At 36.5% G+C, this 15,679-nt stretch overlaps 1 protein-coding gene across 14 annotated transcripts in view; it reads left to right on the top strand.

The window, feature by feature from the left end:
- LOC144967720 (uncharacterized) overlaps nucleotides 1-12,196 on the top strand; it is a 110,023-nt gene extending 97,827 nt beyond the window's left edge. For all 14 annotated transcript variants that reach the window (XM_078905285.1, XM_078905295.1, XM_078905281.1 and 11 more), the window contains exons 9-12: nucleotides 2,936-3,135; nucleotides 3,569-3,675; nucleotides 6,458-6,605; nucleotides 9,045-12,196. In XM_078905285.1, the coding sequence (XP_078761411.1) occupies nucleotides 2,936-3,135; nucleotides 3,569-3,675; nucleotides 6,458-6,605; nucleotides 9,045-11,799 (3,210 nt within the window). In that variant the 3' untranslated portion in view covers nucleotides 11,800-12,196. The remainder of the gene's footprint in view (nucleotides 1-2,935; nucleotides 3,136-3,568; nucleotides 3,676-6,457; nucleotides 6,606-9,044) is intronic.
- The last annotated feature ends 3,483 nt before the right edge of the window (nucleotides 12,197-15,679 follow it).

Here is a 15,679-nt window from a genome sequence, read left to right as displayed (position 1 = left end):
TACACACACACACATACATACAAACATGCATACCACTAAGCTAAATTCCAGAACAATTGAAAGCCAGAATGAAGAATGGCGATACTCCCAACTTAACAAGGTGTCTTTGTGAAAAGGTTTATCAACACAAAGCTGATAAGACTCGTGGAGAGTGGAGACCACCAAACCTAACAGCTGCACCAGGAGGGACTAAGTCTGAGGAGTAGGAGAATCAATAATAATAACAACAATATACTGTCACACGCTGACAAAACGCCAATTTATCATTTTGGCTAGCAATGTTTTACTTCAATATCGTGGAATCAGAATGTTTCAGAATACTCAACTTGGCAAAAATTCTTTGATACGCGAATTTTAATAAGTCTCTTATTTAATAAGTTTAACATGGTGGGGATAGTCTTAAATTATCTATAATTGAAGTCAAAAAAAATTTAAGGCCAAAATATTTTTAAAAGCGATTTGTCGGTGTACGGTAGAATAATAATACCCAATATATCACCCGGCAATCGCTGTCACCAAATTGTAAGGCTCATTCTGGAGTATGTGTTGACACAAAGTAAGATCGCTTTCCTCTCATTTTCCTTTTTTCTTTTCCTTTTCATTTTCATTACACGGAGAGCGAAATATATGAGTCAACTATTTCGGATACCTGAACTCTATCATTATGGAAAGGCATTTCGCACACAATTCCCTCGTTCTGGCAGAGATGAACTTTAAATCGGAGGTCCTCCTGCTGAAAAAAAGTTTTGTCTTTGTCCAAACAAATTTTACTAGCGTCTAACAGGCTGCAAGTCTAGTCATATTATGTATAAGATGATTGTAGAGCACCTGGAAACAGCGTGTAAGAGTTACCCAAGTTTAAGATCGGCTAATTAAAGACATAGTTTTTTATTGAAGATTTGTTAACCCCAAATCATCTCATATAAAAACAGCTTTTATAATCCATCATGGCGTCGTGTGAATGTACAGTGAATATCTACAGCAGTTCTAGTAATTGCAATTCAACGGTATCTTAAGATGAACTTCGTTTTTCTTTTTATGGTTGTAAGAATTCAAGAAGTTCAAAAACTCATCATTTTCACAATTCGTAAAATTACTCCCGAAAAATGCATGAAAGGCTAGCGATTGAGAATGAACTGCTCTTGTATCCTTATCAGTAGCAAAAAGAGGGTTAGATAAAGAGGTGCTCAGCAGGTCCGCTCACTGTTCATGATTTCACACCCAACTTCAAAAGGCGGCCTGCACTGGGAAAAAAACATTTATTTTTATTTTAGCCAGAAAGCTTTTGTGTTCTCCAAACATCGATTGATGAAGATCAAGGCTTTTCAACTCGTCAACAAGTCTCAAAAATGGCAATGCTTTGAAGTCTCAGTTTAGAGTCCCTTGCAGTCATCTTAATTTACCAATATGTGAAAAACAAAATAAAAACAAAACAAACAAAACATTTCCAACCAAAATAACAAAAGAGTATTTTGTAAGTGAAAGGTGACCTGTGATATGCTGATTTGGATAGACTAGAATCTAACACCTGCATCTGGAATTTTTTTTTTCGTTGATAAAATGTAAACAAACGATTCTTGACATCATTGTGGATAATTTATTGACGCATTTGTATGACCCTAATGTGATTTAACTTCCCCCAAACATGTGTTATTATCTAATCAGGTCAATTCACCCCATATAGTATATTATGTAGAATCACGTGCTTATCAAACAGGTCAATAGTTTTATTCCAACATTATTTGCCTTCACGAAAGGTACATTACAGTTACTCATTGATAAAAAACAAAACAAACCAAAACAATCCCGGAAAATGAATGCTGGACCGAAACCTGAGCAACTGGGCCTCTCTACCCCACAATATATTTATTTAATTATTTATTCATTTCTACTCTGAAAAAAAAAAAAAAAAAAAAAACAACAACAAAACAACACAACTTTAACATTGTGGCCAGAAAACCCGTACTTCATGAAGCTCCAGGCTTGAGAATTTTTGACATAATGAGGGTCATTTTAATCGCCATTAATTAGTAGGGGAACTTTCTGGCCAAAATTTTTGAGACGTCTTTTTTCAGAGTCTGGCAATATTGTTCTCTCAAACAAAGGCCATTAAATACATTGTGAGAAAAAAAAAAAAGCATAGTATATTATCAAACAGGTCAATAGTTTTATTCCAACATTATTTCCTTTCACGAAAGGTACCTACATGATTTTTGAGACGTCTTTTTCAGAGTGTGGCTGTATTGTTTTCTCAAACAAAGGCATTTAAATACCCTGTGAAAAAACAGCGAAAGGTTAAGTCGAAATTCTCTGATATGACCATAGAAAGGGTCATCACTTGCAGCACATACAAATTGTCCCCACGGAAAATTGCAAATGAAAACCCCAAAAATTGCACTCAAAAAATGCAAAAATTGCAAATTTAAGACATATTGTAACAATATTAATCAAAAACCGTTGAATCAAATTGATATTTTGAATTTTGGAGTTCGATAGTATTTTTGAAGAAATTTATACTTTCGGAGTCTGGTTATAAATTTCAATGTATTAACTAACTGTCCTTACAATGAAAACAAAATGCCGAACAGTTGTAGAAGATAAATAGGAAAAATAAATAATCAAATTAATAAACAAATAAATAGATAATTAAATAAATAAGCAGATAAATAAATAAACAGAAAATAAAATTAATATATAAATATAAAAATATAAAAAAGAATTAATAAAATTATTTAAAACATTATAATTTCTCTAACCAAAGCATCTTTTGGAATTGATTTTTTGTTCTATTTATATTTTTCTTTTTGGTTTGCATGGCATTAGACATCTAAATCTTGCACATCTCTTCATATACTTTTTTTATTTTGCTCCGATGCATGTCCTTAAATTCTTCATTGCTATATTTTGCGTAATTAATTGATGTCATAATTCACAGGTGATTCATTGTAGCGGCTATCTGAAAATCAAACAGTATACCATGGATATAGCACCGTATGACGGGTGTTATCAGAACGTTGGATTGGTCGCCGTAGGACATTCCTTACCCCCGTCCGCTGTCACAGAGATTAAAATGTTTAACAACATGTTCATGTTCAGGGCTTCCCTTGACCTCAAACTCATCTTTCTTGACGCAAGGTTGGTGATTGCTCATTTCCCTCTTCCCCTTATCCTCATTTTTCATCTATGTTACTTCTCATCTCGTTATCACAACTCACATTGCTTTTTTCCCCCTTAAATTACCGCCTGTGTTCTAACAACCTACTCCGTCATCATCATTATCGTCATCATCATCATCATCATCATCATCATCATCATCATCATCATCATCATCATCATCATCATCATCATCAACCATCATCATCATCATCATCTTCATCATCATCATCATCATCATCATCATCATCATCTTCATCATCATCATCATCATCATCATCATCATCATCATCATCATCACCACCACCACCACCATCACTATCACCACCACCACCACCACCTCCTCCTCCACCATCACCACCACCGAAGTGCGTTTTCCTGTCCAATTATTAACATCTCTTCTATTTGTTTTCAGAGTTGCTGCCTTGACCGGATACGAACCCCAGGATTTGATAGAGAAAACCCTCTATCATTACATCCATGCCTGTGATATCATGCATATGAGATATGCCCACCACACCCGTAAGTATACTATACATACACGTTTTTCTTCTTAAGGAGTCGTCGTACTTCAAAACGACAGAGCTCTCACCAACACTTGCTTGCTATCCTTTGGATAAGACGCCAGTCTATTTCAAATATCTCTCTGCCAGCTCTGCCATCATCCAACCAGTACCAGGTCAACAATAGAGGGGTCAGAAAATCCAACTCTATTGTACCAGGGACCAATGCCCATCTCCTCCCTTTGCCTATGAGACAAGTGGCGTACCAAATAAGCCATCGGGACCATTTGTAAACATGTTTCCAAAATTATTCCCGATACCTCTTTCGTTTCATTCTCGTTGTTAACATATAGTCTCTGATAATAATTAACATCCCAACATATTGAAAATAGTAAATTACTTAAAGCCTCAAGGCCAATTTGCAAAAGATAAAAGATACATCGAAACCAATCCGAGCTCAAAAGTTATAAAAGATTAGAAAAAAAAAACCCAAAAAAAAAATAAATAAATAAAAAAAAAAAAAACCGAACAAAAAAAAGTCCCAAGTTGGAGAGTTTTTGCCAAAGATAACGGTCATTTAAATATCGATATTTGAAGGAGGACGAGTTTTCTGGCCAAATTTTCAAATGTTATGGGTTTTTTTCCGAGTACGGCAGACAACCTCATGGCCGCAGATTGGCTTTCCATGTATATGATCACTCCTACCGAATTTGTATAATCCCCGAGGTGTTAATAATTCGACCTTTATCCGTCGTACGTTAGAAATGCTACCAAAAAGTAAAATAAGATATTAAAGAAGACGGATTTGGAGACACATATTTAAAGTAAAACAAATAAAAAGTTGAAACCACATGAAAATCATTTTGAATGAGTAGCTATCAAACCTCTGGTCTCGCCCAATCTCTCGATTCTCCGTATTTTTAATAATTCTACCTTTATCTGTCATTACACTATATCTAGAATGTCTTCACAAATACGACAAGAATGCACAGTTACGTAAAGCCAGTTCGAAAAAAAAAAGTTAAAAGAAAACTAACAAAGCTGAAAACGACAAGAAAATTGGATAGAATGAGTATAATTGATCTAGCCGCATCTCAATTCCGCGTGATTTTCGATGATCCCATCTTCATCCGTCGTTATTTTCTCGTTTCCAAGTCAAAGAAAACAGATCCTACAACGACTAGAGTGGTCTCCCTTATGTGTATCCAGGGTGCAGAACAAACAACACGAGGGACTATGTCTGTCCCACGATGCTTTCCAAGCAAACACAGAGGTCAGGAACTCTACATTTGCATATGATCACGTGGTTCTAATGACTTGACCCGGGGCCTTCCCTCTGGAGTCTGGGATGTTCTTCCGGTTCAAATGTTGACTCGGACATTGTGGGAGAGAGACGGATCGAAGATGGAATAACATTGTAGATGATTGAATGACGGAGTGAATGAATGAATAAGTGATTGAATGGATGTATGAATGAATTGGACGAAAACTCATCACAATATGGCAAGGCAATCAATATCAACAATATATTTTCCAAAATAAAGAAATTTTACAAGAGAGAGAGAGAGGGAGAGAGAGAGAGAGAGAGAGAGAGAGAGAGAGAGAGAGAGAGAGATAGAGAGAGAGAGAGAGAGAGAGATAAAGAGAGATAAATTGATATTTGGGTGGATTCTGTTGAATAGACAGAACATTTGAGAAAACCCTCAACTACTACACCCAAATCTCCGAGCGAGCTCTTTTCATTCTGGCAAATACCATACCCTCAACCAAAAGCAAATGAATCTACAATCCTTTAACTCTCGATCAATATGAGTTTTAAGACTATCAAGAGAACATGAACTTTTTTTGTTTTGTTTCCAAAGTTATATTCCAATTTATAAGGATTTTTTGTCTTATATTCTTATATAAACCTCGCCTGTACTTTGATTGGGATTGCCTATATGTACAACATGTACCAAACGTACAAATGTGTCAATTAAACTGACAACTCGTACCGAAAATCAAGTCAGATACTGCTCTGTCGTATTACAAAAACAAAAAACAAAAAAACAAAAAACAAATAACAAACCCCACATACATTTTAAAGTTTTGTCCTAAAAACACTTTTAAAATATTGATCGATAAAATGACCCCCACCTTGTCAAAAACTATCAGACCTAAGCCTTCCATAAAGTCTGAGGTCTTTTGAGTTTTTGACAAGACGAATGTCATTTTGACTTACTTGACTTTAGAATTTTGATTCCTTGTGGAACAAAGGGCCGCAACAGCACTCTTCCATCTGACTTGGTTTTTAGAGGTCTTATTTATCCGGGCCCAGGTTTGTCCGGCTGCCTTCAAATCAGTCTCAATCTAGGACTTCTTATACTCTATAGATGTCGCTGGTCTCAATGCTGCGTCGCCATGTTTGCTTTGGTCGATCAACCCTCCTCTGTCCTTGCGGGTTCCAGTCCAAAGCCTGCCTGGTGACTTTGCTTGCAGGCTTCCTGAGGGTTTGGCCAATCCAGCCCCATTGTGATGATTTCTGGCCACCAGATGTTTAGGATGCTTCTGAGGCACCTATTTATGAATCCTTGAAGCTTATCAGCGGTGATTTTAGTCACTCGCCATATCTCCGAGCCGTATAAAAGAACAGACTGTTAGTTTAATTAATCGATATTTGAGGGAATCGTGTTCTGGACAAAACGTTTGAAAATGGTGTTTGTTCAGAGTACGGCAGTGCTGTATCTCAAAGGCCGTGTCACATCTTTACTGCCATCTCTTATCAACTAATCTAATCTATTTCTACACAATTTGTATCTCAGTGTTACTGAAGGGACAAGTGACCACTCGTTACTACAGATTTATGGCCAAGGACGGTGGATGGGTGTGGATGCAGAGTTACGCCACGATCGTACACAACTCACGGTCTTCCAGACCTCATTGTATTGTCAGTGTCAACTATGTGCTCAGGTGAGTTCCTTGGTAATAGTACAAGCTTCTTCTTCTTCTTCTTCTTCTTCTTCTTCTTCTTCTTCTTCTTCTTCTTCTTCTTCTTCTTCTTCTTCTTCTTCTTCTTCTATTTTTTTCAAGTCCCGGGTTCGAGTTCGGCTCTGAGCGGCGCAAAATTGAGTCTTTGGGAAAGGCTCTTTACTCACATATTTTCTCACCGAACTCAGATGTAAACTGAGTACCTGGCCGTTAACATGTTAAGTCGACCTGAGACCCCTTGTAAGTGGTCTGAATATATTATGTTAAGTGGATACTGCGCTTTATAAATTCTCAAATTTTTCTTATTCTTACTCCTCTTCCTCCTCCTCCTCTTCTTCTTCTTCTTCTTCTTCTTCTTCTTCTTCTTCTTCTTCTTCTTCTTCTTCTTCTTCTTCTTCTTCTTCTTCTTCTTCTTCTTCTTCTTCTTCTTCTTCTTCTTCTTCTCTTCCTCCTCCTCCTCCTCCTTTTCCGTCTTCTTCTATTCCCCTAAAGCACGCAAATCATGACAATACAACTATCTATATACAAGGGCTACAAATTAATTATATTATACATCCGACAATAAATTACTTTGTCCAGTGCAATATAAAAAAGTCTCCTCTTAACGTTATTAGTATGGTTGAAACAATATCTGATAATATTGAGCGTTGGTCACAACCTCTATCGTCTAGCCATGAAAATACATCCACACCTCGTCACTAAAAGTAAGAGTCCCACGCACAACAACTCTGTAAACCCATGGTCCATGTCATTCAGAGACATTGTTTCGTCACATTATTTAAGTGATCAATTTTCTTCCCAATTCGTTCGTATCTGAACGTGTAGAGAATAGCTCTTTATCCGAAAGAAAAACTGAAAATTGAAAAGTACGGAAGCCCAATCAACCATTTCTTTTCATTTTGTGTGTTAACTGTTATTCCACTGTCTCCGATTTCGATGTTGGGTTGGGCAATTCATTAGTCCGAATCAACAAAAGGGGCTTCAAAACCAACGCCCCTCCTGAGGGACATCGCGCCATCGGATCGTTCCCGATGTTTCGTCCAGGTTTAACGTTACATGTTCTCTGTTTGCGATCGTGCTCATCCTTTCGCTATTCCTATAATAAGATGAAGAATTGGAAGGAAGTAGGATGAAGAGAAAGTGGTCCTTAGAACATCAAGGCATTAGATTGTCAGAATGCCAGATCTACCAAACACTGACAAAACACTCTTTAATAATTTTGGCCATAATTTTTAAAAAATTCATTTATCGATAAATTGAAGCCTCCCAAATGCAGAATAGTCTTAAATCCGAGATCTTAAAGAAAACTCAGAGCGGAAACTTTTTGACAAGTTTGAAATCATTTTACGGATTATAAATTTTTTCTGACCAAAATGGTAGAAATGTGTTTTGTCACCGCACGGCCGAGATGTTCTCTGGTATAATATTATAAAATATCCTCCAACAATGGAAGTTTCGTTGTCAAGAAAGGGAGTTAATTAATTAGAATGAAAGTAATGGATTGTCCGGGGTTTTTTTAAACCGTCTTTTCTCTTGTTTATCCTCTCAGCGTTATTTCCCCGTGGTGGAGGTATTTCAATTTGCTTTTATAAAGAAACGTAGCCCTTTCTGTCATTATGAAATTAATTACATAGCAGAGTGTCTTTGATGGAAGGGAACCAGTAAAAGTTTTCACACCACATGTCAATTCTGTTGTAACAAACGTGATAATGAACTTTTTCTCTTACCATTGAAGGAATTCATAACTTCAAAAAGTTCAATATATATTTTGCTTTGGGTTTTTAATAATAATTTTAAATATAAACAATTTTTTCACATATTTAATGACTATAATAAAGGAATATATATTCTAATCTTTAAAAATTGAGGCTCCAAATTTCGGATGCCATCTTATAGTTTTCATATCTTGATATTTGATAGGCCTATAGTTGGTTTAGTGAATGCAACGACTTTCAAGCTACAGGAGTAGAAATGACAACAGATCGTCAAGATCGGGTACTACACGTGATAAGCCTTGAGTTTTTATATCAGGCAATGTCCATCCATTGTGCTCAAAGCGCATTTCAATTGTCCCAAGCTAGCCCTGGGATGAGACATGAGGCCTGTTGTGATATATAATAATTTCTAGTCCACATAGTTAACGCTCTTATCGACCTAATTTTACTTTTGAACACCATGAGAAAATATTATAAGGGCCCTTTTCAAGGTATTATATTTTAGCCACCTACAGCGGCACTCCAACCTTAGAGTTCAGGTCGCTTTCTGAATGCCATACTTGTAGACTATTTATAAAGCGGCATTAATTGGAAGATTGGACTTTACAGGGTGTTATGTTTGAGCAAAAAGAGAAAAAAAGGTCCGATTTCCACTCGCCTTCTTTTGATTATTAAACATTGCTTTTTTTTCTCTCTTTTTATTTAGTGATGTCGTCAACAAAGATGCCCAGATCCAAATCGAGCAGATCATGTTATCGAAAGATCTCTCACCGTACTCTGCGATGAAGAGTGGAAACAGCAGCAGTAATAACAACAACAGCAGTGGTAACAGCATCACAAACAACGCCAGCAGTAGCGGTAGTGGTGGAGGCGGAAGTGGTGCGGGCGGGAAATCCCGATCATCTAGATCGAAAGCGAGGCGTTCTCCGTACCCAACGACTTCTATAGCAGCTCCACCCGAAACCCCCGAGTATGGATCTGACTATATCTCGCCAGAGAAATCATCTATGGAGTATCAAGGCATCCACGATCCCTCTTCGGCCATGTCGATGCAACCTTATGCCAACATGGTCTATACGCCAACACCTGAAAACGTTGCTATGGATCGATATAGCGCGTTTTACTCTTCTCCTTACTCCCATCCTAGTATGGCGATGTACAGGGACGCTTATGTTTATTCTCCTTATCATCACCCTCACCAGACAACAACGCCTCATCAGAGGTATAACATGATGGATGACAGGGGATCTCATAGTCATCGGGGCTATGAGGAGAGGTATTATCCTGCAAGAGATCCTGCCGCTTATCCAGGTTATTTATCAACGAATGCAGCGATTCAAAGTGCGGCTGCGGCCAGTTCTTCGAGATTAGTTCATCCTTCAATGTCACCTTCTAGAGACAGATCTGGAAGTATGGCAGGGGGTATACAACAATACGACAATAGAACTTGTAGTGCCGGAAGTGGTGTTGCTGGAAGTAGCGGTAGCGGTACAGGGAGTTGTTTGATGACTGCTGGAGAGGCTAGTTGTGATGGCAGTGGTGTGGGTACCGTTGGCGCTGGTGGTGTAGGTAGTGGTATCTGTAATACAGGAGCATTAGGAGTATTAGACGGTACTAATGGCATAAGTGTTAGTACTAGTGGTAGCTGTTCACGAAGTAGTTCTAGAGATGCAATGACAGGAAGTAGTTATCAAACGCCATACTGTAACGCCCCTTACAGCAACAAGTCGGAGTCAAGTACTTCTGAGGTTGACGTTGGCAATGAAGATTCTGGTGAGAAGATGAAACAGCACAAGCAGCACAAACAAAACAAACAACATCAAAAAGGCGGTCAACTTTCACACAAACAAAACAAGACGGATGCTATCTCAACAGCAGGTGGCCATGGCAACAATACATATTCAGGTTCATCCTCAAATTCTTATAATTCTGGGAATACGAGCACCTATCATTCTGATACAGGATACGGAGGTTCTATTCCTGGATTTTCAGGAGGGAGGAGTTGTAGTGAAAGTAGTTCATCAAAAGCAGACAACGCTTCTGTTATTGGACGAGAGGCAAATAATTCTTGTGGAGCAGCTGTCAATAGCATCGCGGTCACTTCTAGTAGAAACACTGAGGTATATCAGGACAGTACTTCGTCCTATAATAATCTGACACCTCCCCAAAGAGAATCTTCAATTCAACAGTCAGTAATTATTCGGAGACAAGCCTCAGCCAGTTCTTCGTCGTCACGCACAGCCAAAGACAGTGACAAGTCATCAGATTTCCTTCAAAATTGTAACAATACTAATTTGCAAACAAATGTTACGCTTTATGCCAAAAATAACAATTTGAATTATACGTCGAAAGATTCGTCTCCAGTTCCCAGAAGTAACAACCCGTCTTCATCATATGATCACCATAATGCTCATTGCGTTGAATCTCCTGTACAAAGTAACAACAATAATAATAATATTCACCCTTCCAAAGATACTGACACGAGCACTTACCAACACTCAAATTCTACAGTTCATCATACTCATTATAACAATCAGCATCTCCATTACCAGCATAATCAGCACCATCACCAGCAGCAATATCACCAGCAACAACACCAGCAGTATCATCAACAACCGCAACATCAACATCAACACCATCAACAACAACAACATCAGCTTCTACAACATAACTCGAATTCCCTGTCTACCACTCCAGTATCCCAAATTCCTTCGAAATCCCCGGATGTCAAAACATCGACCGACAACCACACCAACAACATGTCCGTTAGCAATCATCTTTCAAGCCTGAACATGGCGCTGAATGGAGATCTCAATCACCAACACAACAGCGACCAAACAGAAAAACTTTACGAAAATACAAATCACTCCTCAAACGCTTCTAACCCAGTAAAAGTTTACTACAGAACTCCTAATCTCAACACAAACATTGGTGACAAAATTTCGGACATTTCCACCAATTCTCCAGCAACAGCTAAATATTGCGAAATCACCGCAGCTTCCAAAACCCCTGATAAATTATTTGACTTGAACACATCAAACAAACTTGGTGACATGAATTCAACATCTTCCTCTCCAGTCACAAATCGTCTTTCTGACATCTTCAACATCCACCAATCCTCTAAGTCTTTATATGATAACAATTTATCCACGCACATGCCACAAACAGGAATCAAACATTACGATATATCCGGACAATCTGCATCTCCAAATAGATACTATGACATGCATCTAATGCACGAGAAAAGTATGGCAGCCGCTGCAACCGCTAACGATTACAGCAGCTGTTTAAAAGCTGCAGCGGCTTGCAACTACGACAACTATACCCAAGCTTCAATGTACCAGACTGCAGCTCTTCAAGCGCAGAGGTCATCATATCCTGTCATGCCTCAAGCTGGATACACTAGCGTCATCGTTGATCCGCAACAATACCACGTTGCCAATGGTTACGCTGTGCATTGATAGTTTGTGTTGATTGTATGACATCATGAAAAATTGTGTTCACGCAAAGGAGACAAACCACAATATTTTTTCATACTCATAATTCATAGTCTTACAATCCTCATCAGCCGCTAGATCTTTGCAGAGAAAAGGATTATCAGATTGTTCAGTTGATACATCTGATTCGGTTAATAAAAGCCGTGGCATGGTTATCGGTTACTTCCAATAAAGATTGTAGATATGGTGAAGTTATGATTATCTATACTTCTACCGTTATTTTTGTATAGCACATTTTGACATGAAAGAAAAAAAAAAAAAACGAGAGAGAGAAAATAAAAAGAAATCCACTGTTATGTGATTATATTTGAAAGGACATTAAATTAAAAAGACACTTTGGCATATTAAACGTTAAAAGTCACTCCCGTCTTGTGTATCCCATACTATCGACTACTCGTCTGTGATTTAGCATTGATATTAAAAACATTTGATTCTTATCAACGCTAGATTATCTAGAGTCAAGTAAGTCCAATCAGCGTACAACCTCCAGCTCCAAAATATCATTAGACCGGAATTTTCTTTACAATTTCAATAAAGTGCAATGGTTATAATGAAATGAAGTCATATCCCTAATAAAACATACCTGGGTACTCAGTACGTATTTTGGAACGGTGCAAAACTAGGCTTTATAGATATAATATATTAGGGGCCCACGGCCGCAGACTTGTATTATGTCGGGTGGGTAAAACAGATGCTTGAAGCTGAGTCGATGGTCAAAATCAGCGTGTACATTTTTGCAGGTTTTATCGCAGAACGCAATGCAATAGGGAACAAAAGTGGGATATCAAAAAACTGGTTCCTATCTTATTGGAAGTGTAAAAAAACAATCAAACAACAACAACAACAACAACAACAACAACAACAACAACAACAACAACAACAACAACAACAACAATTTTAATAAACAACAAGATAATGAAACAACCCCCCCCCCAAAAAAAAATCAACAAAAAAACAAACAAACAAACAAACAAACAAAAAATCAAAAACAAAAACCCAACCCCAAAACCACCACCATCAACAAGACAAAATCAAACCAAAACAAATACAAATACAAAGACACACACACAAATAAACAAAAACACTAAACTTCGGAATTTTGATCATTTCATTTTATTTCTATATTCTGTTTTGGGCGTCTGGTTCATCCCGTAATGATACCAGATTGAAGCGAGGTCCCAGGTTTGTCACATTTTTTGTTGTTGTGCAAAGATGTGGGTCATTTAAATCGATCGATATTTGAAGGACGAGTTTTCTGGCCAAATTTCTTCTTTTAAATACGTACCTACGTGTCTTTTCAGAGTACCTCAGTTAACTGGATAAATTATAACTAAGTAACTTAAGAATAAAAATCTTTATGTTATAATACGTAATAAAAATGTTTATGAAAATACTCAAGTGTTTGAAAAGGGAAATGATGTCTATCGCTGTCCTGCCAATTTGAAAATTTAAAAAATCGTAGTTTTTAAATGATACAAATAGTAGTCGTTATTGTTAATATTATATTTATAGTTCAACAATTTACCTTCAATAGGATTAAATAACATTTCAAAATATTTAAAATTAATTAGCTTGGTACTGGTACCAAACTTTCATTTTCACTGTTTTAATGACTTTGACTTTGAGATGCTCAGGAATTTCTGGAATTGTAGCCAAAATTTAGTAATTCTACGAACTTTTTGTAATACTAGGCAGGTCTGGTTTAGCATAATCTTACAATGGTGTATTATTATTGGTGTCCCATCCTGTCAATCTGGTATTATGTCGGAATGATTTAGATCTTGAATCGTTAGAAGTTTCAAAGGTTCAAAGGTTTATGTTTAGGCAATTGCCATGCCAATATAACTCCAAATTAACATAGAATTTCCAGTTAACAAATCAAAACAGGTAAAATAGATAATAAAACAAGGCAATGGCAAATAAATAAATGAATTAATAAATAGATAAATAATAATTAAAAGATAAAGACGATGATGATGATGATGATGATGATGATGATGATGATGATGATGATGATGATGATGATGATGATGATAATAATAATAAAGATAATAATAATAAGAAGAATAAGAAAAAGAAAAAGAGGAAGAAGAAGAAGAAGAAGAAGAAGAAGAAGAAGAAGAAGAAGAAGAAGAAGAAGAAGAAGAAGAAGAAGAAGAAGAAGAAGAAGAAGAAGAGAAGAAGAAGAAGAAGAAGAAGAAGAAGAAGAAGAAGAAGAAGAAGAAGAAGAAGAAGAAGAAGAAGAAGAAGAAGAAGAAAAAAATAGATAAATAAATAAATAAATAAATAAATAAATAAATAAATAAATAAAAAGCCGCGACCAAGTGACAATGATATCGGAGTACCAAGTGAAATTACCTCTCGGTGGTATTCAATAAAATAAGAGGAAGAAGAGTCCAGCATTTCGAGCATTTTGTATCGCACAATATCCACTAAACGTGCTTAAAGTTAAAGCGCTTTACAGGGCGGGGTCCTTAACCAACAGCAACACTTAACAATTAGGAACAGACATGAAGCCTATATATGGCGACATTACGATAATTATTTTCGACAGAGACAGGCGCTGTTAACGACCAGTTACTCATTTTACACCTCAGAACGGGATCTGAACCTAAGACCCTCTCCGTCCGAAGGCGAGTGTCAGAAGTCATAATACTACTGGACCACATAACTGAAGAGGAATAAACTGATGAAAATGGTTTGAAGTCAAGATTTTTAGATTTTGATAATTTATTATTAGTTGTTTTTTTTTTTTTTTTGGTTTAACAAAGCTTACTTACTTATCTCAATGAATGCATTGAATTAAATTCTAATTTTATTTTAGATAAGCAAGTTTCCTGTTCTATTTTAAGTATCAGATTCAATCCGACATAATACCATTTTGATACGATTGGTCATAAATTTATGTTTGTGTGTTATTTTATGTGTGTGTTATGTTTTTTATTATTTAAGATAATGCATATATATATATATATATATATATATATATATATATATATATATATATATATATATATATATATATATATATGGTGCAATTTGGCGACCTTGGTGCTCGAAAAGTAGTTGATAGAAAACAATGATGAAGTTGAAAGTAAGCTACAGTCAAATCAACAACAAAAAAATAAAAAATAAAAAAGGATGTAGGCGTATTGATTTCCCTCGGGTGAGCAGAGTGTTGATAGAAAACAATGATGAAGTTGAAAGTAAGCTACAGTCAAATCAACAAAAAAAAAAAAAAAAAAAAAAAAAGGATGTAGGCGTATTGATTTCCCTCGGGTGAGCAGAGTGAGGGAACCCTGAATTTGAATCAAATTCACCAAAACGGCTATGTCACAAAGTGCGCACGTAAACCGTATGCTTATGTAGCGCAGTTTGCAACCTTGTTTATGTGTGCTATATTCAAGCTACGACACCGATCAATAACCAAACACAATACGTTGATAAAGGTTTTGAAGCTAAATGAAGATATATTTTATTACAATATAACAAAGATATTATGAGATATGAAGATGAAATGATAGATGTCATAAGTATGAAATCAAATGGATGGATGACAAATTGATGGAGATGGTGTGATGATGAATATGATATGAAAGCGATATGAAAATATATAATTAAATCAATTAATTATCAATACTTTACCAAACCGCTACCACATCAGACAATCTCACAGATAGGTTGCAACCATCACAGTCATACAGGCAACTAATAATTAACTAGCTAACTAAACACAATCCAGACGTGTGGAAGAAAGTCAAAAGAGTGTTCTTGATATTCAACAAAAACCGTAAGGTTGTTCTAATATTGTTAATTAGTCTCTTCTTGAAATTGTTCTGGTTTC

This window comes from Berghia stephanieae, chromosome 3 (genome assembly GCF_034508935.2).
Source record: "Berghia stephanieae isolate SIO BIC M18660-M18661 chromosome 3, UCSD_Bste_1.3, whole genome shotgun sequence".
Classification (NCBI taxonomy): domain Eukaryota; kingdom Metazoa; phylum Mollusca; class Gastropoda; order Nudibranchia; family Aeolidiidae; genus Berghia; species Berghia stephanieae.
Note: the sequence above shows the minus strand (reverse complement) of the source record. Positions and strands in the feature narration are given on the sequence as shown.